Source organism: Numida meleagris, chromosome 14 (genome assembly GCF_002078875.1).
Source record: "Numida meleagris isolate 19003 breed g44 Domestic line chromosome 14, NumMel1.0, whole genome shotgun sequence".
Taxonomy (NCBI): Eukaryota; Metazoa; Chordata; class Aves; order Galliformes; family Numididae; genus Numida; species Numida meleagris.
The window spans coordinates 13,086,812-13,110,650 of NC_034422.1; the positions used below are offsets into that span (position 1 = coordinate 13,086,812).

Consider the following 23,839-nt stretch of genomic DNA (forward strand, 5'->3'; position numbering starts at 1 on the left):
TCTCAGCACCTTGAAAGACTTGCAGACCTAACAGTTTATATCACTGTCCCAATATCCAAATGAAGCTTATCAGGCTCAAATTCAAGTCAGTTCCCATAGTGCCTCCCAGTGATAAGGGAGCAGGGGATTTCAAAGAAACACAAAGGTATTTGGACCTGCATGTCTTGAAATATCCCACTGAGGCTCATTTCCTGGTTTTGGCTGCTGAATCAAGCCTTTCCAAAGCAAGCAAGTGCAGTTCAACCAGGATTTGTGCTGGGTAGAAGGATCCCTCCACACAGATGTGCAGGGAATACCTGCTAAAGGCTCTCCTGTTTGCAGCAACTGCTGGCTGCTGTCTTACCAGGCTGAGTGCTTAACACTCTCAGCACCAAGGCGGCCCAGCTGGCCTTGAAGAAGAATCATTCTGTGCTTGTCCTGAACTGGTTTGTCCTTGAGTGGATTTGAGAGAACATTTATCTTGCATGGGAGAGGAGCTACCAGATTCTCCCTCACTACCTGCATTCCCAGATGCAGGCACTTCTTTAAGTGCCTCTGAAGACCAAGTTACTCTTTACCACCTAAGTAACAAGAAGGGGAGGAATGGTTTTGCTGAAACAGCCTTTGGACACATTAGCTGTGCCGAGGCCTGAGCTTGCTGTGAGGGCCAGATCACCCAGCAGCACCCTTCATACAAAACACGAGGCCCCAGCAGATTTCCCTTTGATCATTTATTTGGTTAGAACATGGCATTGCTGCAACAGTACTCATAACCTTCAATACAAATCACGTTTTTTGACATAAAGAGTCCAGTCAGCGCTTCCTAATCACAAGCATCTGTTGAAATCAGTGGTTGCCAAGGATCACAGAATAGCCCGAGTTGGAAGGGACCCACAAAGATTATCAAGTCCATCTCATGACTCCACCCGACTACCCAAAAGCAACCTCAGCTGCCCCTCATGCTTCTTGCCCTCTAGACTCTTCACCCAGTGTCTCCAGGAACCTTGCCTAGCATCAACTGCTCCTGGAGCTCCACCTGAGTTCTCCACCCCAGCCTGAGCTATGGTGGACCTGCACCTGTGCCTGCAGCTGGACCTCTGCTGGAGGTGGTCCTCTCCCCTGTGGCTCTGCATTCCTGGCCAGACTCCGTAGGCAAAAGGAATCTGACTCATTACCTCATCTTTTCTGAGGATTGCTGGCTGGTGGAAGTTGCTTTTGCCATCACAGCCATCCCACTCCACTGCTGCAGGACTCCCTCCTGCCCAGGTCATTGTCCAACCAGTGCTGTGATCACTCCGTTCATCCTCCTGCATGGCACAGCCCTGCTCTTGTGCTCTCCATCAGCCCCAGGTCCTCGCAGGCATCCTCGCCAGGTGGTCAATCCCCAGGTCACACAGGTGAGGGCTGTACGTACACATGGAGCAAGGTTTCATTTTACCGCCAGGGAGGCTTGGCTTTGCAGCCACACCCTGCCAGGGAGTTCCCAGCAGAAGGCGGCCCACACACGTTTTTTGACCGAGTCCACTTTGGAGGGGCGGTGGATGCTGCAGGAGAGCCCTGGTTTTCACGCCTTTCTGCCCTGGCGTTGCCTGAAGCAAGGCGAGGCCGATCCGAAGAGGCGTTCAGCCGGCTGAGGGACTGGGAGCGGCCGAGGGACCGCGAGCATCCTCTGGGGGGAGCAGCCCGGACGCCAGCATCTGAACAACCCTCGAGATGCTCACAGACGCAGGACCGGCCTCGCCGAGTTGCCCCAGAGCCCGCTGCGGCCCGTTCAGCAAGGTCTGGAGGGCGGCCGGCCGGCAGGAGGGTGCACCTGGAGCTGGAGGGAAGGCCGGGCTCGCAGCGAGGGGCCGGCGGCGGGCTCCAGAGCAGGGAATGCAGCTTGGCTACGTCTGCTCTTCCCATCCGCAGGGCCCAGGCCGGCTGCCCGGGCCGAGTGCCGAACAGGGACTCGTCGCAGTAGGACGGAGTCCGACTCCGCAACCTGAATGGGGAGACAAGGGGAGAAGCGCTGGGAGCGGGGGCAGCGAGGAGGGCAGGGCAGGGCAGTGCCGACTCCCCGGCCCTGCTCACCTCCACCTGCCCCCCGCCCTGGGGCTATTGCGGCGGCCCGCAGCCGCACTCTCGGCCGGGCCCTGCGCAGCTCCCGAGGCGGCCGCCGCCATGGGCGGGCAGCTCCACCCCTTCCGCGCTTCCCCGCGGGGCCACCGCCTGCTTCCGCCGGCCCGAGGGGAGGGGTCTGTGCGGGGGGCGTGACCCCTGCCCGTGTGACCGCGGCTCATGTGTTCTCCGTCCCCGCGTTTCCAGTCCCCGTGATCGCCAGTACTGGTATCCCTAATCCCCATTGCCAACAACAGTGGTTCAACCTACCTATACGTGTGCGTGCTGGTGAAGACACGTGTTTTTTTTTATTAAGCAGAGGTAAGTTTTCTGATTTGATTATTAAAGTTGGGCTTCTGTGACTTTGTGAAATAAGTTGGCAGGTTCACTGCAGAAGAAATATCCATAATAGTTGTGCGGTGCTAACAAAGTATGTAATTTTCAACATCTCAAAGCACAAAAAGTAATTTGTTGTTAATTAGTTTTGAGATTTGTAGTTAATTAGTTTTGCGGTATTTGATTAGTGTTTCTGCTATTCGGACCACGTGGGGGCAGTATGCAAGTAATAATCACTGAAGAAACACGTGTTCACTTACTGATCCAAGCACGCTGAAGGCGGGGTTACAAGAGGGTGCACGTTATATCATCATGAGATACACTGTGTGGTCTAGTGAGGTGCTTTGGTTCAGCATGGAGCTGGTTGGGAGCCCCGGGGATGTGGCTGGATTCCCCTTGTCGATACTTGAGACTTGCAGAAGGATAAGTATTTGCTCCAAGGCGATGACTGATTGCCCCGGGGAGAAGCTTGGGTGCTCCAGAATGTACTTGTGTGCCCTCAAGAGACGGTTGTGTGGTTAACAAACGTGCTTGGGTTCCCCAAAGAGATGTGTGGATGCTAGGAACACGCTTTGGTTGCCACAGAAATATCCTTGGTGAACTGAGGAGATGTGTTTTGTTTTGTTAATGCAAAAAAACCCTGTGTCTGTGTGCAGTCAGTTCTGCAAGAAAAGTTGGTGGGAACTGACGTGGAAACATTCAGAAACAGGTTTGTTGTAGGAAAAGCTGACATTTTAACTTGAGGAATGGAAGTCCCATGTGACTGATGAGAGAAATAGCAGATTAGGAGGGCTGGGATGAAGGATGCCCATACAGTGTCTGACAAAAAGGGTTTTCCTTTTCCCACCTATTCAGGCTTACAGTGTAACGTTCTGAATCCATACGAATGGGAGATCGTTGATACTGCTTATTCCTGAAGCAGAAAAACAAAGAAAGATGGAAAAAGAAGAAAATGTCTTGATATTTCATGTTGAAATCTTTTCATTTGCACCAGACTTGTGGAATCTCTTTAATTAACCACACAAGAACGGAAGAGTTTGTAATGTAAAAGATGCAGAGGCTTGTGAAGGTATTGTGTGTTTCCATGAGCCCCCTGGTGCCAAGTTTCCAAACTGCAGTACTGTGTCCAGATGTGGAGTCCTCAGTACAGAAGAGACATGGACCTGTTGGAGTGCGTCCAGAGGGGGGCAACAAAAATTATCCAAGGGATGGAACACCTCCCTGCAAGGGCAGGCTGAGAGCCAGCACTGTGCAGCCTGGAGAAGAGAAGGCTCTGAGATGACATGAGAGCAGCCTTCAATATCTAAAGAGGCTGTAAAAAAGAAGGGGACAGACTCCTTTGCAGAGTCTGTTGTGATTGGACAAGGGGAAGTGGTTTCAAACTAAAAGAGGGGAGATTTAGATGGGATGTAAGGAAAGGGTTTTTTATGCTATGGGTGGTGAGGCACTGGCACAGGTGACCCACTGTCGTTGCAGTGTCCTGGAGACACTGAAGGTCAGGCTGGATGGGGCTCTGAGCACCTGATTGTGCTGTAGGTGTCCCTGTTCATTGCAGGGGAATTGGATTACATGACCTTTAAAGGTCCCTTTAAAGGTACTGCGAGCAACAAACAAAACATAGGTGTGTTATCAACATTGTTTTTCTACCAAAGCCAGACACTGTGAAGAAAATCAACTCTGTCCCATCTGAAAATAGCACAATATCAGCTCCTTATTCTGTATCATTTACGGCATGTTCAGGGCCCACAATTGCCCATATATCCTAATTGGTTACCATCACCTTTCCTGCCTTTTGATATAAACACACAGATATAATTCCTGCAAGTGTATGGGCTATCCCTCTAAATCATGAGTGCCAAAACTTTTGTGCCTGGGCCGCACTGAGTGAAAAGGAATTGTCTTGAGCTGCATGTAAAATATATAACAGAGTTTATACATATATTCAAGATACATATAATACAACATAGTTAATGTATATTTCTTGTACAGTGAATGTGCTAACTTATCAAATTATTTTATGAAATAGCACAAGCCCAAGATTAATAATTAAATAAGAAAACTTACATGTCTGCTTAATAACAAAAAACACATCTGCACAGGCACACATACATGTCGGTAGATTGAAATATTATCAATCACTGGGTTCTACTCACAAGTGGCAAATGCGCATGTCGCGTATAATATGTGCAGGTTTAGATCTGACTGACTGAATGTGGTGGGCATGAGGCAGTCAGCCCTGCCCTGCGCCCTCCGCTCCGCAGCATTCCATTGTCACCTATGCAGTCAGTGCTTGAGCTACGTGCAATTGACTTATGAAAAATATTGCTAAAAATCTCATAGTAATGTTAAAAGTTTGCAGTCTTGTGGGGCTGTGTTACTGGCTGCCCAGGGCTGAATGTGGCCCATGGGTTGGACACACCTGCTCTAAATTGTCCGTGGAGTTCCTTTAGTCCATGGCTTTGAGCTCCATCTGTCATAACGGACCTTCAGGGTTGGAGGAGCGATGCATAGTGTTGGACTGCGGCATGCTGAAGCCAGTTCTGGTTCCATCAGAATTCATTCTTTAATGTAGATGTTTCTTAAAGCATTACCATTGATAAGGCATATAGCAAACCTAGTAGTGATGAGATGCAGTATTAGGTAGCAATTAACATAATACAATTCAAATCATTGGTTGTGCTTACTCATCCTCAAATCCCCTCTGAAGTGAGGGGTACACACCAGACTTCCCTATCCTTCCACATTACCCACCAAGTGCACTCAGGTCCCTGAGCAAAAGCAATCCCATGGATGGGCTACCCTTTGTTCAAGGCAGGAATAACCAGAACTGTCTTGCCCAGCATGTTATTCATGTGCATAACAGGTACTTTATTTCCTTCTGCAGTACATAGGAGTTTTGACTGGGCAGGGCCAGCTTGATTGGCAGATTCTCCAGTGTTGACTAACCAGATGACTTTCACTAATTGTGTGTCCCAGTGTTTAAATGTCCCACTACTTGTTGCTCTCAGTATAGTCTTGAACAGTCCATTGTATTATATGATGCGGGATAGGGGTTATGATGTATCTGTGCATACTCCTTGGCCCAGGTGTCTATGAGGTAGTTTTGAAAAGTCCCGTTGCCTGACTCAATTCTTTCTGGGGTACCATGTCACCACAAGACTTGCTTTTCAAGGCCCAAGGTATGTTTCCAGCCATCCAGTGGTTGCTTCCACCACTGCAAGCATATGACACTTGACATTGCGGGTTTGTGGGAGTCTGATATAATCCACCTGCCAGGCCTCCTCATATTTGTGTTTCAGCTGTTGTCCTCCATACCAAAGAGGCTTCATCTGCTTGGCTTGCTTAATTACAGCACATTTCACATTCATGGATAACCTGTGCAATAAGGTCCATAGTCAAGTCCACCCCTCAATTCCATGCCAATATAAAGGTTGCATCTTTTCCTTGATGGCCTGAGGTGCCAAGGGCCCAACACGCTAGAAATAATTCACCCTTATGATGCTTTTGCAGATCTACCTGAGTCACTTCAATCCTACTGGCCTGATCCACCTGCTGGTTCTTTTGATATTCTTCAGTCACACGACTCTTTGGTATGTGAGCATCTACATGAGGCCTTCACAGCCAAGGTCTCCACTCAGGCAACAATATCTTTCCACAGTGCAGCAGCCCGGATGGGTTTGTTACTGTGTTGTTCTGCCAGTTGTTCTGCTTCCATTGCTGTAACTGCCCCCATAGGAGGTGGCCACTATCCAGGCGTCAGTGTAGAGGTAGAGCATGGCCACTTCTCTCATTCACCAGTGTCTAAAGCCAGTTGGATGGCCTTCACTGCTGCATATTGGCTCCATTCACCTTCTTCTGCAGTTTCTGTGACTTGTCTTGTTGAAACCATACAGCAGCCTTCCACCTCTGACGCTTTCCCACAATGTGACAGGACCCATCAGTGAACAAGGCATACTGCTTCTTACTCTCTGCTAGTATATTATACAGTGGGGCCTAAAAATTCCTGAAAACTGGATTTCCTGTGTGGATCCCTTAACTGTTGTTTACAGCAAAACCAGATTTCATTAGGATTTGGATTATTTTCTTCTCTTTCTCAAAAACTTCCTCTGCTGTGTTGCCCGATACGGTGATGCCTCCAATGATTGCAGGTGTTCAGAAGCTTCTTCCTTTTCCAGAGCTGTCTGGATCAGCCCGTGACAAATGGTCAGGCTGTATTTCCACCCATGGGGCTGTCAATTCCAGGTGTACTAGATGCCCTTCCAAGTGAAAGCAAACTGTAGCCTCCACTCTGTTGCCAGAGGGATTGAGAAAAATGCATTGGTGATGTCGGTTGTGGCATACCACTTGGCTGCCTTTGACTCCAGTCTGTATTGGAAGTTCTAGCATGTCTGGCACAGCAGCATTTAGCAGTAGTATGACTTCATTAAGGCCATGATAGTCCACTGTTAGCCTCCACTCTCCACTAGACTTTTGTACTGGCTATATGGGACTGTTGGTGAGTGAGTCTTTCTGGTTACTCCTTGGTTCTTCAGTTGACAAATCAGCTGATGAATGGGAATCAGAGTCCTGACTGGTGCAGTATTGCCACTGGTGCACTGTTGTAGTAGTGATCTGCACCTGCTGTTGTACTCTTAGCAACCCCACAACAGAAGGGTCCTCTGAGAGACAAGGCAAAGTAAACAACTGCTTAATGTCCTCCATTTCCAAGGCAGCTATGCTTAAAGCCCACAGATGCCCTTTTGGGTCCTTGAAGTACCCTCTCCTTAGATGCATGGAGCCTATGGGCCAGTTGCAATGGAGTCCTTTTGCCACTCATTCATAAACCAGTGTTACACAGTGCATAAAACTGTAGTCAATCCAGTCCCAAGAGATCATAAGCAGCAGCACAATGGAACATATAGAGTAAGTAAGGTTCTACATAGCACACCACTGAAAACAGGCACATCAAATCTGAGAGCAGAAAAATCAACACTGTGACCAGCAATTATGAAACTTAATGTAATGCTTATAACAATTCTGTTTTGACACACTCTGATTGGATCTTCTGTTGTCTCAACCCTTCAAGCCCCACAGTGGGTGCCAAAAGGATGGCTGTGGTTTAACGAGTGGGCAGCCTTTAAGACTTCCTTCTTGAGGAGCGACCAGCGTTCCTGGGCCCCTTTACCCTTCAGGACTGAATCCCAAGGGATTCTCCCTACCCGTGTCCTGAACAGTTCAAAGTCTGCCCTCGGGAAGTCCAAGGCAGCAGTTTTGCTGCCCCCCACTCCTGATTTCACCAAGAATTGGGAACCCTGTCATTTCGTGGTCACTCTGCCCAAGACAGCTCCTGATCTCCACATCTCCCGCCAGACCTTCTCTGTGGACAGCAGGTCTAGCGGGGCACCTTCCCTGGTAGGCCCTCTTATCAGCTGCATCAGGAATTTATCTTCCGTACACTCTAGAAACCTCCTTGACTACTGCTTCTGCACTGTATCGTATTTCTAGCACATATTAGGGAAGTCGAAAGCCCTCGTGCGAATATGGGCTGGTGATCATGCAACTTCTGCCAGCTGCTCATAGAATGCTTCATCTGTCTCTTCATCCTGGTTAGGTGGTCTATTAGAGACCCCCACCAGGATGTTTGTCTTGTTGGCTCTCCCCCTGATCCCTACCTGTAGAGATTCAGCCTCATCATTTCCAGCCCCAAGCTCAATGACATCGAAACACTCTCTAACATAGCCACACCACCACCCCTCCTTCTTTGCCTATCCTTTTTGAAGAGCTTGTAGCTATCCATTGCAGCATTCCAGTTATGGGAGCAATCCCTCCATGTTTGGGTAATGGCAACTAAGTCATAGTCTGCCTGCCACACAATGGCTTCCAGCACTCGTGCTGCATGCAGTGGTGTAGATGCACTTCAGCTGAGCCTGTAGGATCACCGCAATCTCATCAGTGTTTCCCTCTGCTGATCTCTAGCAGGCCTGGTTTTATCCCCTTTCTCCTTCATACCTAGTTCAAAGCCCTCTCAACGAGCCCTGCAAGCTCCTGGGCTAGGATCAGTTTCCTTCTTTGTGACAGGCGAGACCCATCCGCAGCCATCAGGCCAGGTGCTGAATGAACCACACCACAGTCAAAAAAAACCAAAAGTCTTGCAATTGCACCAGCCTCTCAGCCATGTATTTATGAGAAGGGTTTTCCTGCTCCTCTCAGTATTCCTCCCTACCACTGAAGGGATAGAAATTAATAGGATGGTGGATATTGCCCTGCTTTCAGCTGGGACAAAGTTGATTTTCTTCAGGGTGTCTGGTACGGTGTCTGGTCTCTGACTCCTCCTTACTTCATTAAGGTGATATGCATGACATATATGTTACATTAAACATTGCCCCCAAAATTCTGGTTTGATCACATACACGGAATTATTCTCAGTATCATTGATTGCTAGTGCACATGTGCTTAGACTTCAGACTTCAGAGGACTGAGAGCTTGGAATCAACCCAATAAACTAATTTCTGAGCAGCCATTGTCTACTGAAATATAAGGCTTTCATTTTTGGTGGCTTGCATGATACAAGTTGTAATGATATTGTTAAACTTGTTAATGCTTGTTGATGGATAGCTGTGTAGTTTGTTTAGAAAATGGGAAGAGGCTGTGTTTTTGTACCAAGCAGATAAGGATGATGTGCTGAACTCCTCGTACCCAGCAAATAAGAGAAGTTCCATCAAGCCTTTGTATCGAGCAGATAAGGGAGTCGTGGGAGCAAGTATTATGCAATCAAGGTAAGAAGCTAACCAAGCGTGCGTGAAGACCAGGTTCAACCAGTGGACACAGTGAGGAAGACTACTGATGACCACCAGAGACCCCAAAAGACTGCCGCCACAAAAAGACAGCATGTGCAAGGAGGTGGAACCCTATGTTAATGATTTTGGGGGAAGTTTTGAATATGTTCCTTTCCGTATGTATTTTTCTATATGTAGGAAAATCTTTCTATATGTAACACAAGTAACATATATGAGCTGAAGATCTTTAGTATACGATATACACGATTAGGCAGAAGGATCCCCTTGTGCATCTGGCACCTAGAATAAAGAATGCCTGCTTTCTAACTCTCCAAACTGAGTCTTAAAGAGTTTCATGATGGACTGGCTTACAGTAACATGCAGCACAATGTACTAGTTTGCTGTGGTTTAACCTGGCAGCAACTGAACACCACACAGCCATTCACCTCTTCCCTCCTCCCAGTCAGATGGGGAGGGAATTGAAAAAAGAGTAGAACACATGGGTTGAGATAAAAGCTAATTAATAAGAAAGGAAAGGAAGAAAGAAATAACAATAATGACAATTATAAATATATATATGTATACATACATACACAAATTAAGTCATACACAACAGAATTGCTCACCATGCACTGACAAATGCCCATCCTTTCACCAAGCAGTGGCTGCCCCCCGGCCAACTCCCCTTCATTTTATAGTTTTCTCACATGATGTCATATGGTATAGAATATCCCTTTGGCCAATTTAGGTCAGCTGTCCTGGTTCTCTTACCTCTCAGCTCCTTGTGTGTCCCCTCAGCCCCCTCACTGGCAAGGCAGTATGAGAAAATGAAATGTCCTTGGCTCCGTACAGCACTGCTCTGCAATAGCTGCACAACAATGTGTTATCAAAATTGTTTTTCTCCTGAAACCAAACCGTAGCATTATTCCAGACCCTCTGAAACAAATCAACTCAACTCCATTCTATCTGAAACATGGACAATATCCCCCCCTTATTCTATACGATTTACAGCATGTTCAGGTCCCACAGTTTCCCATACATCCCAAATACTGTCACTCCTCTTGCATTTACACACAGATATCATTCTGTAGTTTATGGGTTATCCCTGCAAACTGATTTCATAGAGAGTGATGAAGCCTTCCCTCAGCCTCCTTTCCTTTAAACAGTCACAGTTCTCTCAGCCTCTACTCATATGTCTACGTCTTATTTCCTAGTCCCTTCATCAGCTTTGTTGCTTTTCTCTGCACATTTCAAGCAAGTCAGTATCCATGTTGTAGCAAAGGGCCCCAAACCAAACACAATATTCACTATGCAGTCTCACAAGTGCTGCATACGAGGGGACAATTGCTTCTCTAGGTCTGCCGGATCTGTCTTAGAAACACAAGCAGGAAAAGTAAGGAAATGGGATTTCTGTAAAAATAAGAAGTTTGTATACTTGAGAATGATCAAAAGGGGAAATTTACAATTGCTGTGGTTTTTTTTTAAAGTTATTTCTCCCCTTTTTTTTTCCTTTCATGAGCTGTGTTTCCCAAGAGGAGGGCAGGCAAGGCTAAGTTGCAGTATGTGCTTCCATCATTTCAGATCATAGCATAAAAAGACACTTGCATTTGCAACCCTGAGATTGAAGCAAACAGAAGTGCTGACCTTGAAAAGGAGGAACAGACCTCTGTCACCATTTGTACTTCCAACGATGGCTCTTTGCCAGTCTGACAACACAAACAGTTACTGAAAAGACATCTTGATTTCTTTCAAAAAATGTATTAAAATTGTGTGGCTGGGAAACCTTTTTTGTGTTCTGGAAGTTTAAGAAGGTCATGTCTTGATTACAAATGTTTAACTTAGCTGAGAGCTGAGAACATTCCCACATCTTTCTAAAGAAAGTGTTTTCTTCAAACTTGAAACATCCCTGAAGCTACTGTTCTTTTCTTCTGTGCTTCAAAAAACTGTTCAGGACGAAACCTTTGGGCATGGCTTTCTGTTTTCCAACTGGCAGTCTTTTTCAAAATTTCCTTCACCTCCGTGTTTCTGAATGTGTAGATGAAGGGATTTAGCAGTGGAGTTATAACTGTGTTTAAGATGGTGACTATTTTGGTCAGTTCCAAGGAAGCTTTGATGGATGGCTTGACATGGAGAAAGATAGTGGAGCCATACCAAATAATTATTACCATGAGATGGGAAGAACAAGTGGAGAAGGCTCTCTGCGGCCTTGGGCAGATGGGATCTTCAATACAGTAGATACTATATAAGTATATGAGACCAAGATAATGACACAGGAGGCAAGGAGGACAATGGCAAACATGATGAAGCACACCATCTCCACAAGGGAGGTATCTGTACAGGAAAGGACAATCCAGGGAGAGATATCACAGAAAAAGTGGTTGATGACATTAGAGCCACAGAAAGACAATCTGGAAATCAAAGATGTGGGCACTGAAAAGACCAGGAAACTACCAATCCAAGAAACCACTGCCAGCCATCAACAGAATCCTCTTGATTCCCTGTGGATGGCCATGAGTTCTTTTCTTTGTCTGTCCCCGGACGCAGCTGCCGTCGCGTTGTTGGTGCTGTTTCCTGACCGAGAGGGAATCCTGAGTGTTCTTCCCAGGAACGGTTCCTGCCTTTCCCATTGGTCTCTGCTGTTTGCTGCTGCTTCGGCAGCCTTTTGGCGTCCTCTTGAGGATGTGAACCGTCGGGGAGATTCTCCAAAGTAGTCCATCTTTCACCGAGATGTTTGTCCTTCTGCTGAGGTGCTGTGGCTGCCAGGGAGCGAGGTCTTTCTCAGCGTCTCGTGCAGCGTGCGGGCCTTGAGGGATGGGAGCCAGAACCAGCAGCGGGTACGCGTGAGTTCTCCAAGGCTGGTGCTGCCAGGGGGTTTCTTTCTGCGGGTGGAGGGTCCGGGTGGCGTTGCGCCTGGCACCAGGGCACCCACCCAAGCCGGCACAAGCCGAGGCCTGGAAGCCAGCTCCAGGGCACCCAACCAATCCGGCACAAGTGCACCCAACCAAGAAGGCACCAGGGCACCCAACCAAGCCGGCACCAGTGCACCCACCCAGGAAGGCACCAGGGCACCCGCACAAGCCGGCAGCAGGGTACACAACCAAGCTGGCAACAGTGCACCCACCCAAGCCGGCACCAGGGCACCCACCCAAGCTGGCACCAGGGCAACTAGCCAAGCGTGCACCAACCAAGGCTTGGAAGCCGGCGCCAGGGCACCCACCCAAGCCAACACCAGCCAAGGCCTGGATGCTGGCACAAGGGCACCCACCCAAGCTGGCACCAGCTAAGGCCTGGAAGCAGGTAAAAGGGCACCCACCCAAGCCGGCACCAGAGCACCCACACAAGTCGGCACCAGTGCACCCACCAAACCTGGAACCAGCCAAGGCCTGGAAGCCAGCACCAGTGCACCCACCCCAGCAGGCATCAGGGAACCCAGACAAGCTGGCATCAGCCAAGGCCTGGAAGCTGGCACCAGTGCACCCACCCAAGCCGGCACCAGTGCACCCACCCAAGCCTGCACCAGTGCACCCACCCAAGCCTGCACCAGGGCAGCCACCCCAGCCTGCACCAGTGCACCCTCCCAAGCCGACACCAGGGCACCCACGCAAGCCAGCAACAGGACACCTATCAAAGCCAGAACCTGCCAAGGCCTGGAAGCCAGCACCAGGGCACCCACCCAAGCCGGGATGAGTGTACCCACCCAAGCCAGCGCCAGGCCTCAAAACCGAGGCAGAACCAGTGCACCCACCCAGGCTGGCACAAGGGCACCCACCCAAGACGGCACCAGGGCACCCACCCAAGATGGCACCAGCCAAGGCTGTGGGAGCCTGCTGGAGGGCACACCCACAGGTGCTCTGCCCCACCCCACCCTCCCCATCTCTGCAAAGAGCATTCCTGCAGCCCTTTGGGCCAGTCAGCTGGTAATTTGGCAAGCCCCCCTTGCCAGGACCGTCCCTCATCCCACTGGACAGATCTCATGTCCTCCTGGCCCTCCAGCAAGTTCCCCATCTCCCAGTAGTTCCAGCCCTTCTGCATAGCAGCACTGCCAGGAGCTGGACTGACCTTATGGGCCCCTGTGCCTCTGGCTGACTCCAGCTGATCTCTGTCCGTCTGCCACTGCCTTCTCCGCAGCGCTGCGGTGCATTCCCTTTGTGGAAATGACGCTGAACTCCCTGCGCACGGTGCTGAGCCAAACGGAGAGCGGTCGGATCCTGCATGCCCTCTGTGGTGGTGAGTGCCGGACCCTCAGCTGGGGCCTTGGGGGCAGAGGACAGCACCGGGGTGCCCTCGGTGCATTGCCCTGACCTAGGTGCAGGCACAGCAGGTGTGCAGCGTGCCCTCAGTGCAGAGCCGAGCTCAGGCTGCAGCCTGCCAAGCCAGGGACTGTGGTCAGGCAGGCGTGAGTGGGGGGTGAAGCACCCTCCCTGCCACAGGCATTCATGTGACTCTTTTTCCCTTCTTTTGGTACAGTTCTGGAGCAGTGGTCGGAAGGCATCCGTACTTACTTCTGCTCCTGGGACCAGTGTCCCTTCCCGCGCATGGAGGAAGCACGGTTCATCAAACACATCTACCCGCTCTTTTTCTACGTGGTGCAAAACTGGCTGGGCTGTGAGGAGGAAGAGGTGAGAACTGCTGCTTTCCCAGGACGGGCGCTGAGAAAGCAGCCTGGGCCAGGAGGAGCCCAGGGGATGCTGAGCGCTAGGCAGACCTTCAGTCCACCAAGCAGAGCCTCCCCTTCCTTTGCCAGGACAAGCAGGCTGTCCTCAAGGCGCTGGCCGCCATGAGTGTTATCCTTCTGCATGAGAAGCAGCACACGGAGCGCGTATGGGAGCAGCTCCTCTGGCTTCTGCACCAACACCGGGACAACCAAGGCAACTTCCAGGTGACCAAGGTGAGGTGCCACAGAGAGCTAGGCATGGTCTGAGCAGGCTGTGCAAGTGCCACGATGTGCTGGGGAGCTGCTGGGTGCCAGGAGGAGCTAGGAAACCCTAAGAGAGAAAACAGGCAGAGCAGAGGAGGCCTGAGCCTTCCTTCAGACAAGAGATGAACAACCCAGATGGGGCCACAAGGGAGCTGAGAAGCTCTGGGGTCTGCATCCTGTGGAAGGCACCTCTTGTCCTCTCCCTGGGGTCCTGTGTGCATGAGGAGCTCTGCCCTAACACCCAGGGCCACGTCCAGCCCTGTCTGATGGTGAGGAGAGGCCTGAGAGTGTGAAACGCTGAGAGACGTTGCCAAGACAGAGCTCTGCTCATCAGGAGGGAGACCCTCGTGACGCAGCACAGAGAGAAGGGCACGCAAGAAGCCCCATACAGGAGGGGGGGGGGGTTTCTCTGAGAGGCGGCATGAGGGACACCTCTGACCCCAGATCCCTGTCCAAGTGGCCTGAAGTGGCTTTAGCCCCTTCTTTCTCTCCCCTTCTCTTGCAGATGCTCCATTATTTCCTGGAGTCCTTGGAGGGGGTTCGTGACCTCATTCCTGTGGGCAAGTTTACTGCCATCAGCGCTGCTGTGCACGCCCAGGTAAGGGCAGCCTGATCCGGGCTGTCTGGCACAGGCCCGAGGGGAAGCACTGTTCCCACAGCAACTTCTCCCTCGGCCAAGTGACAGGCGGACTCTGGAGCAGCCAAGGGCAGCCTCCGAATGCCGCTCTGCCTCACTGCTGAGGGGCATCTTTGGTTGCTACAGACCTCTGCTCATGGGGTGGGATGGGTTTTGGTTGGGAACCCACATCCGGAGTGCCTCCATTGGTGAATGGGACGTGCTCTAAAATGGACCTTGTTCCCACAGCTCTCTGATGCTGAGAATGAGCCCAGCCCGGCCCACAAAGAAGAGCTGTCCCGCTGCATCGTGCTGCTGGGTGAGGAGAGGAGACGGGGCCGTGCCCCGCCGTGTCCTGGCAGCTCTCTCCCAGAACCTGGCAGTGGCAGGTGGCTGCCTGCTAACACAGAGCACCATTTCTTGCCCGCATCGCAAAGCCGCCCTGAGGAGATGATCGCATTTCTGCGCTCCCAGCTGCACGGTGGGAAGGAGGCCGGCCGCGTGGCAGCCCTGCGCCTTCTTGGAGCTCTCGCCTCGCAGCAGGACGGTCAGTGCACGGGCCAGGGCTTGGGGCTGCCGGGCTGCCGTCGCCTTCGCTCCCTGGAACTTAGTCGTGCCTGCAGCATCAGTCCCTTTGAGAGTGCTGCCGCTTCCTCTGAGTCGCAGCGAGGCCCCGCGTTGCCGCCTCACTGTGTGTGAACAGGCGGGGAGCTCCCAGCGGGCCCTTCCATCCTCTGGGCTCTGCCTCAACACGCGTCGCTCTGCATTTCTTTCAGTACCTGCGATTCGAGAGAAGCTGCCCCTGGTCGTTGAGGCAGCGCAGTCAGCGTGCAGTGACCCCAGTGCCCAGGTGAGCTGTTCTGGGAGGGCCTCGGGGCACGGCCTAGCGAGGCTGGAGCAGAAGGCTGAGGCTGGGCGCTGCCCTAGGCCGCCGTTTTGTTTCCTCACTTCCTCGTACTCCCCGGGGAGCTGATGGGGAGAGCTGCTGCTGCTGCTGCTGTGGGCGGGCCTAGGGTTCCCGGGGAAGCACAGGCGCTTCTCCTTCCTGGGAAGACTGAGCAGAGCAGGGAGGTTGCCGTGCTCTGTGGGGTCAACGCACAGCCCGCTGCTAAAGCCCAGTCCTGACCCCAGGAGCAAAGGCCTCTGCAGTGCCCTCATTGTCTCTCCGCAGGCCACAGGGGCCTCCCCGTAAGCAAAGGCAGCCTTCCTTGGGCTTCTGCACGGCAGGGTCATAACAACACTCTTTCCCTGGCAGGTGTGGATGGCAGTTCTCGCTGGATGTCTCCGTGAGAGGGATGACCAAAGTTAGTTGTCCTCCACCCTGCTGCTGCTGCTTCTTGCCTTCAGGACATTTTTCTTTGTCCTTGCCCACGCCACAGGCATCTCCCTGCCTATGCTTTGAAGAGCACACGGCTCAGGGGAACGCAGGCTGTCCTTTCTGACTCTAAGCTGAGGGATGGAAGTGCTGACAGGCTGAATTGCCTTGTTCTTCTCTACAGCTCTTGTGGCCGAGGCTGCTGCAGTACGTGGTGCCCGCCCAGTACAGGGGCATGCTTATTCCCCTCTCCCGCTGCCTCCAAAGTCTGGCTGAGAGACGAGAGAGAGCAGGACAGCATGAAGAGGAGGACTCCGATGTCACCAGCTCTGAGGAAGAAGGTAGGAGCACAAGCTGCCCCAGTGAGTGCTGCAGGTCTCAGCTGGGGGCTGGGCCTGTCCGTGCTTCCCTGCGTCCGGTCAGCCCTGCCCAGGTGTCCAGGGGCACTGATGAGCAGAGATGGACCCTGCTGGTGAGTGCAAGGGCCTCTGCTGTGCCTTGTACCTTGCCCAGCGGGAGGCCTGGCTCTCTTGCTTGCAGTGCCCACCTGGAGAGCTGGGCTGTGCTGGAGCTGCCTGCCTCTCAGAGGGGACCACCATTTGAAGCCTCCTCAGGCCAGTGCAGAGGCAACGTAGCTGCTTTCAGGCCCTGAGCAGGGCTCTCAGAGGTGAAAGGTGCAGAGCACAGCAGAGGCTCAGCAGCTCACCCAGCTCTTCTTTTTCCTTGCAGCCCAGCTGCCAGCTCCACAGGCCCTGCTGGCTCGACTGCTGGTGAGTAGCAGTGCTCTGGGGAAGGTGCCCTGGGCAAAGCCATTGGCTGCCTGTTGCTGGCAGGAGTGGCTCCACCTTTCCTTCCTGCTGGGAGAAGTTGCCAATTTGGCAGCAGGAGTGACTCTTCTCTCTCTCCTGCCCTTGCCTAGGTGGAGTCAGCAGCTCCTCGTGCAGGTGCTGAGCACACTGTCGCTGCCTTGAAGCTGCTGCAGGCCCTCCGCAGCACCATCCACGGTGCCCTGGGGGCAGCGTGGACAACTGAGATCGCCTTCCTGCTGCAATATCTGGAAGGTAAGGTGCTAGCGGGGATGGGCAGGCTGGCAGGGGGGGAGAGGGGGCAGGAAAATGCAGCTTCCCAGCAGGACAGAGGGGAATTGTGCACACTAGCTTTCCCTTTCCGGGTGCCGATATTGAGGCTGGGAGCAACCATCTCCTGGGGTGGACAGCTGCCAGGGGCTGGATAGTGTCACTGACATTTTCTCAGGTGGCAGCCCCATGTTCTTTCTGGGGCAGTGTCACGGGGAAGGGACGAGAGCAGTGCTCTGAGGGAGGGTGCAGCCCCTGGCTTTGGAGAACCGAGTCCCCTCATCTGGCCAGCTTTGCAGCAGCCATCCCCTGGTGCCTCCATCCCAGCTTGGGCAACACAGTAGCCTGGGACAAGGGCCCCAACTGGAAAGCAAGTGGTGGTCCCGAGGGAGAAAAGATACGTTGCTAGTGTGTGCACCGGGGCCTGAATTGTTCTGGGAGCTGGAAGCAAGCAGCAGGACTCAGCCCCAGCCAGTGTTTCCTTTCCCAGCTTGAACTGGTGGCTCTAACTACTGCCCCTGGGATCCTTTTGCTTTCTAGGAAAAGATGCGAGCTCCGTGGACTCTGCAGAGTGGGAGTGCCACCTGCTTAAGGTACGGTACCCTTGGAGTCTGTCACAAACAGATGGGCAGGAGAGCATGCAGACAGAGTTTGGAGTGGAAACCTGGGCTCCCTGTGTAGTCAGTCATCGAGAGGAAAGGGTCCTTCCCAAGCACTCTGTGCCTCCCTCTGTAGTAGGTGCCTGCCCGCTTCGGGGAGTTGCTCTTTGCACCTGTGCCACAGCTGATTGTTAATGCCCTCTAATTGCATGGCCAGTGCCTCTGTTGCAGCCGTGTCCCTTGGCGCTGCCTCCTTCTTCTGGTCCTGAGTCCAGCAGGGCGTGGAGTGAGGTGCTAGCAGAAGAGGGAGAGGCGGTTGAAAAGAGGGGAGGGATGGGGAGAGAGACTGTTGTTCCTTACAGCTGGTCCCCAGCAGCTTCCTGGAACGTGTCGGTGTGACGAGGGTTCTGGTCAAGAGCAGGAAAATGTTTACTTCCTCTTCCATTTTCCCCTAGTTTCTGAAAGTGTCACTGGAATCCATGGAGGACCAGGCCTGGAGCGTGGCTCTGAGCCAGCAGCTCAGCGAGCAGCTGGGCACGTGTCCCCACGGCTCCTGGGAGAAGGTCGGTTCCCTGCCTGGCTCTTCGCTGCTCGCAGAGCCGTGGTGCACCCAGCTCTGTGGCTGGGACTGGAGGTGCTCTGCTGCCCATGATGGCTCTTGTCACCGCTTCCCCTTCCCTTGCCACCAAAAGGCTCTTCCCTCCATGCAGCTCAGAGGCTGGCTACAACCCAGCTCAGTGGCCGGCCTCAGCTGCTCCCTGGGGTAGTGGTGTCCATCTTGGCCTGTCCTTCTCCTGACTCTCGCTGGGCCATTACCACATCTCAGGCTCGGCCTCTTTTCTTTCAGCTCTTCTTGTACAAGGCTCTTGGGTCAGTGCTGGCAGCTTGTCAGGACCTCAGCCACGTCCAAGAGCAGCTCTGCAGATATCTGCAGGGAACAAACCATGTGGAGCTGTCTGAGGCCCAGGTGAGGTTTCCTCTTTGTGCTTTCCTAGGGCAGAGGGAGGGCTTCTCCTGGCCCTGCTGTAGACCTCTGTGATCCCCCGTTGCTGTGGTTTCCCTCAGGCAGTGCCCTGCCCGGCTGTTGCCACTGGCCACGACTGAATGTCTGGGATGCAGCTGACTCCCCACTTCTCTTTGGTTGCAGGGAATGATTGCGGTTGTGTCCTTTGCTGCTGAGCGCCACTTCCACCTGGCCTTGGACACAGTGACGACAGTTGCTGCCACGTTGACCAGAGGCAGGTTTCCCGAGCCATCTGGAGACTGGAAGGTAAAGAATCCAGGCTTCTATTGTTTCACTTTTTTTTTTTTTTTTTGGTCTTGTATTGGCCTCTGCACTGATAGTAGCTAAATCGTGGCAGCCACCTTTAGTTTATCCCTCTTGTAATTACTGCCCATACCTGTGCTTCAAATGAGATGTGCTGGCACTGAGGCATGTGAGCTGCCTTTGGAAAGGATGGGATTTGACCCTCATGGCTCAGAGCTGCCTTGATGGGCTAGCTGCAGTGGTGTCTTACACGCAGCCACTATTCAACCTCAGCAGGAGGTGGTGGTGAGGAGGTGGGCACGATGTGAGCTGCTATCCCCTTCCCAAAGCCAAGCGCTGGAAGTTGAGTCCTGCTGAGCTCTGGCTGGCTCCATGCATTCCTTGAGGGCTGGGAAGAAGCTTTTTCAGACAGGGCACCGCCCTGCAAGGGAGCAGTGCAGCCTGACCTGGTGAGGCGAGCAAATGGGGCTCACCTTTACCGCTGGCAAGAACAAGCTCTTTGTCTCTGAGCAGAACAGTGACAGACTATGCCGGAGTTCCCCAGCCCCTAAAGTCGGCGGTAAATCTGCCCGTGGTGAGCGTGACAGAGGCTGTGCCCCCTCAGCCTTTCTCATGGGGGAGCCTGTCATGCAGGGCAGGAACCGCTCCCAGGCCCAGAGCTCGCAGCTGCAAGAGAAGCTTGGGGAGCTGCTGGGAAGTGCTCAGGGAAATGAGAAGATGTTGCAGTTGTGGGGGAGTTCATGTCACAATATCTTGCAGAAGTCTGGGAACGCTGTAGGGCCACAGAGCTGACGTATTCGGTGACTCTGTTGACACAGGTACAGGGGCAGAAGAACAAGGAGGAAGCCCAGGCCGCTCACATTGCTGTCATGCTCACCTACAGTGGCATGGCACTGCACGCCCCCAGGGAGCATCTGCTGGCCCGTGTGGATGCAGACATCTTGGGCAAGATCCTGCTGCTTGCTAGAGCCGGCCACCAGGTGGGAGGGAGCTCAGGGCATGCAGGGGGAAGGGCTGACTGGATGCCCCAGCTCCAGCCTCTGGGGGTGGTGGCATCATGAGACGGCATCTTTCTAAGGATCCCAGAGGAACAGTTTGCCCTGCACTTGCAGTCCAAACCATTCTCTAGATTCCCCCAAGTTCAGGTACCTCTTCCACCCCTCATCCCTTCAAGCAGTTCAAAAAGTGCTTTGCTTTCTTGCCCTCAGGACTCTCAGCTAAAGCTTGCCTTGGTGCAGAGCATCACTGAGGTCAGCTGCGCCATCCAGGCTGTGGGTGACTGCCCCGGCTTTGGGCTCCTCTTGAAGCAGGAGGCCCTGGGGACACTGCTGGTGAGTACCCAGAGCCAGGGCCATTCCACGGGGGAGTTTTGGGGGGTACCATAAGGCTGGTTTCCGCCGAGTCTTGCTGGTCTTGCTGGTCCCTGGCTGCATGGGAGCTCTGGGAACCAAGTCTCCACCTGGCAGGGCTCTTGTGTGTTGCTGCTCAGTGCCTGTGGCTGCGGAGTAGAGTCCGTCCAGCCCCCAGGCAGGTGCTGCCATGCCCTGCAGTGCCCTTCTGGAAGCCACGGGGGTGATGTGACCAGTGTGTGTGCAGATCTGGTAAAAGAATGGCTCCCAGGGGATGCAGGAGGGCTCCGCATGATCTTGCTCACTGCCTACTTTGATTGTCTCTCTGGCACTTGCAGGACTGGATAAAGGAGGAGCCCCAGGACATGGCAGTATACCCCATGCTTTTGACCTTGGAGCAGCTGAGGTAAGGTCTGTGCCCCACACCCAGTGCGTGTGTCCCAGAACAGCCAACTGATGTGGCCCCGGTGGCCTTGACTCTGAGGCTGGGAGAGGCTGCAGTTTTCGTGTGGCATGGTGTTCTCCATGCTGGCCTGGGAGGAAGGCCCTGACTCTCCGTCAGGGCATGGCAGGCTATGGGGCAGAGCGGTGTGTGGGAAGGAGAGTCTTCTTGCCTGCTTGCCAGCACGGGCTCAGAGTGTTGAGTCTGGGGTTCCACATGGTGACAAAGCCAGTTAGAATTTGAGCCACTCTGGAGAGTGCTACTTCTGAATCCACCTGCTGTTTTCTCTTCCCTTTTCCTTTGGCCAGCAAAGTGAAGCCATCTCTGAGCAGGGAGGAAAATCGCTGCCTGCTGTCTGAGTGCTGCCAAAGCGTCTTTTCCCATCCGTCCATGGAAGAGATCAAAGCAAGACGGAGGCCACTGAGGGCAGCTCTGAACATCAAGGTACCTGCTGTCCCATCCCTTCCAGCGTCCCAGCTGGGCATGGCGGCGCACCGTGCAAGAAAACCTCAGTCATCCATTCTTGCTTTCAGTTCCTGCACACATCATGCTTGGAGGATCTGGGCTGGCTTATGATAACACTCCTTGAGGCAGAGGAGCCCTCTGCCACCTTTGAGGACATAGTCCATGTGAGTGGCCATGGGATGATGGGGAAGGACAGGAAAGTGGGGCTTTGACTGCTGCCATTGAGGCCGTGCTTCTGGCTGGAGAATGAGAGTGCCAGGCCCCTACAGACTGAGGGCAGGCCGAGAAGTGGGGCTTACTGGAGGAAAAGCCAAGAGCCAGCCCAAGGAGGCTGAGAACAGCCTGGGGAAAGGCTGCAGGGAGGAGGTACCTGCACGGAAATGGCTCTTAGGTCAGGGCAGATGTACCAGCCAAGAGAGAGGAGCTGTGCAGGTGGGAATGAGCATGACGAGCAGCAGGAGAGCCCTTTAGGGGAGGGGCCAGACAAGGAGAGAGAGGGAGAGGGACGTCAAGGACAGAAAGATGCCTGTCCTGAGACAGATCCCCATCCTGTGCCAGGTTCTGCACGACTGGCTCACCTCGTTCAACGCACTGGAGCAAGAGAGGGTCCTGAGAGTCTGCGCCCAGGTGCTGGGGGCTTGCGAGGGGCGATTTGAGCTGATGGTGAGTAGACATCCCACGTATGCCTCGTGTCCCCTCACAGCAGCTGCAGCTCTGGAAGAGAGCCCTGCCCAGCTGGGCTCTGGGTCTTGACTCTGCTGGGGCTCTGGGGAGGTCCCTCTGCCCGCCCTTTTACTTGGTCACCCACTCGGGGATCAGCATGGGCAGGAGAAGTGGGTGAGCACTTGGGGCCACCTGTGACCCTTCTCCTGCCTCTCACGTCTGCAGAAAGGATGCACTTGCAAACAATTTGGTACCTTGGTGGGACTGCTGGGGCCTCTGACCTGTGACTTCCTAGCCACGTGCCGCAAGTGGGCAGGGGTCTGCCTGGACTACCTTCTGCAAATGCACGGTGAGGAGAGCGGGAGCTCTGCAGCCTTAGTCAACCTGAGCGTGCTTCCCTTCTCTGCCTGATGCCAGCAGGGTCCTGCGGGGCTGGAACCTGTCCCTGGAAAGAAGACCCCTTGTGGATTGTGGGCACTGGAGGTGGCTTCCTGTCAACATAACTCTCTTTTTCTTTGGTGCTTTTTCCAGCTAAGACCACCAATGTAAAATCCCAAACATGGGACACCGAGCACCTGTGCGAGGAGCAGGAATCACCCGATGAGACAGCCCTGCTTGAGACCTCCAACAAGACAGCACAGGTAACTGGCCCTGTAGAATGAGGTGGGGGCCCATTGCCTGGGCTCCTGCATGTCCCCCTCCTCCCCGCAGGCTCTCACGCTTTTCCTAGAGCTTGCTGTCACATGGGGACCTTTGCTGTTTGCAAGCAGCAGGAGGCTTTTAACCCTACCTGGCTTCTAGGCACACTCTGAAAGGGACACACCCTTTCAGGTAGTGTGCGTATTTGTGTATGTGTGTGCGCTTGTGAGTGCTGTTATCAGAAAATGAGATTTGTGGGTAAGAAAACAACGTGGAGGAGGTGAAAGTTCTAGATCGCTCAGCAACATAAAGCACAGACAGCAGGAGTGTAAAGCAATTGCCTTCTCCATGATCAGAGAACTGCTGAGCTGAGAGTCCCCTCCAGTTTCCTTTTGGTTCTGAAGAGCTGTGACGGGGTCTCTCCTGTTTCTCTCCAGACTGTCTGCAGATGCTTCCCCTCAGCACAGGCCACCGATTTCATGAGCATGCTCGCAGAAAGCCTGCTGCATCACACAGATAGGCGTGCATGGGCTGCTGGGATGTGGATGACAACATTTCTGGAACACTGTGGAAAGCAGCTAACTTCTTAGGAGGTAAGGCACATTTTTCCATTTTGACTGACTTGACTGACTTTGCTCGTGGTTGTTGCACCAGAACTCGTGCAGGTGGTGTGAGCTAAAGGAACGCAGCCCAAGTGCAGAGCCCGGAGCTATCACTGGTCCAAGCTGCATGTTTCCAAAGTCTCCCACTGATGCGGGTCCTTGCCATAAGTGAGGCATTGACCTCAGGGACTCATTCAAACTTCCCATTCCTCTCCTTTCGCTGCAAGGGTGGCCTTGAGAAGCGTATTTGCATCTTTATCTTGTGATGACACTGCCGCCAGGGACTGGATGACCCAGGCCGTTAGGTGTAAAATGTGTCTATGGCTTCAGGGTACCCAAAGTGTTTGGCCATTTGTGCATGCAGCAACTGGGAGTGCGGATGTGTGTTTGCATGCCCTGTGGACAGTCACCTCCACCTGTGAGCCAGTGCTCACGACACAGTGGAAACCGTTTAGGACTAGGCCTCGGCAGCGCATCAAGGGAACAGGCCTTGCTCATGCGTGAAATGTCTGTGTTTGGGTCTCATCGAAGTTGGGGAATAGGATGTTTTGAGGGATTCTTTCTCTCTCACCTTCTTCTTTTCAGGTGCCACAAGTCCTGGACATCCTTTACAGCAGCCTGCAGGCCATGTCGCAGAGCATCCACAGGGTCCACGTGCTGCAGGCAGTGTATCACATGGCCCGCTTTCACCAGGAGCCCGTGATCAACAGCCTCCTCC

The 23,839-nt window shown here is 53.1% G+C and overlaps 2 protein-coding genes across 11 annotated transcripts; one reads left to right on the forward strand and one right to left on the reverse strand.

The window, feature by feature from the left end:
* Window positions 692-2,325, reverse strand: RITA1 (RBPJ interacting and tubulin associated 1). The gene is made up of 2 exons (XM_021413168.1): window positions 2,053-2,325; window positions 692-1,963 (listed from the first exon to the last, which is right to left on the reverse strand). Exons 1-2 carry the CDS (start codon window positions 2,322-2,324, stop codon window positions 1,414-1,416), a joined length of 822 nt encoding a protein of 273 aa, XP_021268843.1. The 5' UTR covers window position 2,325; the 3' UTR covers window positions 692-1,413.
* LOC110406531 (maestro heat-like repeat-containing protein family member 2B) lies at window positions 2,262-23,839 on the forward strand. Of its 10 annotated transcripts, none has more exons than XM_021413136.1 (26): window positions 2,264-2,400; window positions 3,271-13,397; window positions 13,638-13,789; window positions 13,915-14,058; window positions 14,594-14,686; window positions 14,954-15,023; window positions 15,135-15,251; window positions 15,481-15,554; window positions 16,204-16,360; window positions 16,749-16,789; window positions 16,939-17,080; window positions 17,636-17,688; window positions 18,150-18,257; window positions 18,542-18,661; window positions 18,842-18,964; window positions 19,475-19,654; window positions 19,780-19,941; window positions 20,170-20,292; window positions 20,649-20,716; window positions 21,061-21,196; window positions 21,286-21,381; window positions 21,776-21,880; window positions 22,106-22,229; window positions 22,412-22,521; window positions 22,957-23,112; window positions 23,707-23,839. In XM_021413136.1, the coding sequence occupies exons 2-25, from the start codon at window positions 13,325-13,327 to the stop codon at window positions 23,107-23,109; spliced, it is 2,724 nt and encodes a 907-aa protein (XP_021268811.1). In that variant the 5' UTR covers window positions 2,264-2,400; window positions 3,271-13,324; the 3' UTR covers window positions 23,110-23,112; window positions 23,707-23,839. The 10 variants fall into 10 exon arrangements, 8 of the variants coding, with proteins under 8 accessions (XP_021268809.1, XP_021268811.1, XP_021268806.1 ...); XM_021413131.1 differs by having other exon boundaries at window positions 3,271-12,004; window positions 13,299-13,397; window positions 14,954-15,251; XM_021413130.1 differs by having other exon boundaries at window positions 3,271-9,294; window positions 10,690-13,397; window positions 14,954-15,251.

Coding starts and splice junctions, on each gene's coding strand:
- LOC110406531 (XM_021413134.1), top strand. CDS start 13,325: ATGACGCTGAACTCCCTGCGCACGGTGCTGAGCCAAACGGAGAGCGGT. Junction 18,258..18,541: donor CCCACGGCTCCTGGGAGAAG/GTCGGTTCCCTG, acceptor CTTTTCTTTCAG/CTCTTCTTGTACAAGGCTCT. Junction 21,881..22,105: donor AGGGGCGATTTGAGCTGATG/GTGAGTAGACAT, acceptor TCACGTCTGCAG/AAAGGATGCACTTGCAAACA.
- RITA1 (XM_021413168.1), bottom strand. CDS start 2,324: ATGGGGATTAGGGATACCAGTACTGGCGATCACGGGGACTGGAAACGC. Junction 1,964..2,052: donor AGGGCGGGGGGCAGGTGGAG/GTGAGCAGGGCC, acceptor CTCCCCATTCAG/GTTGCGGAGTCGGACTCCGT.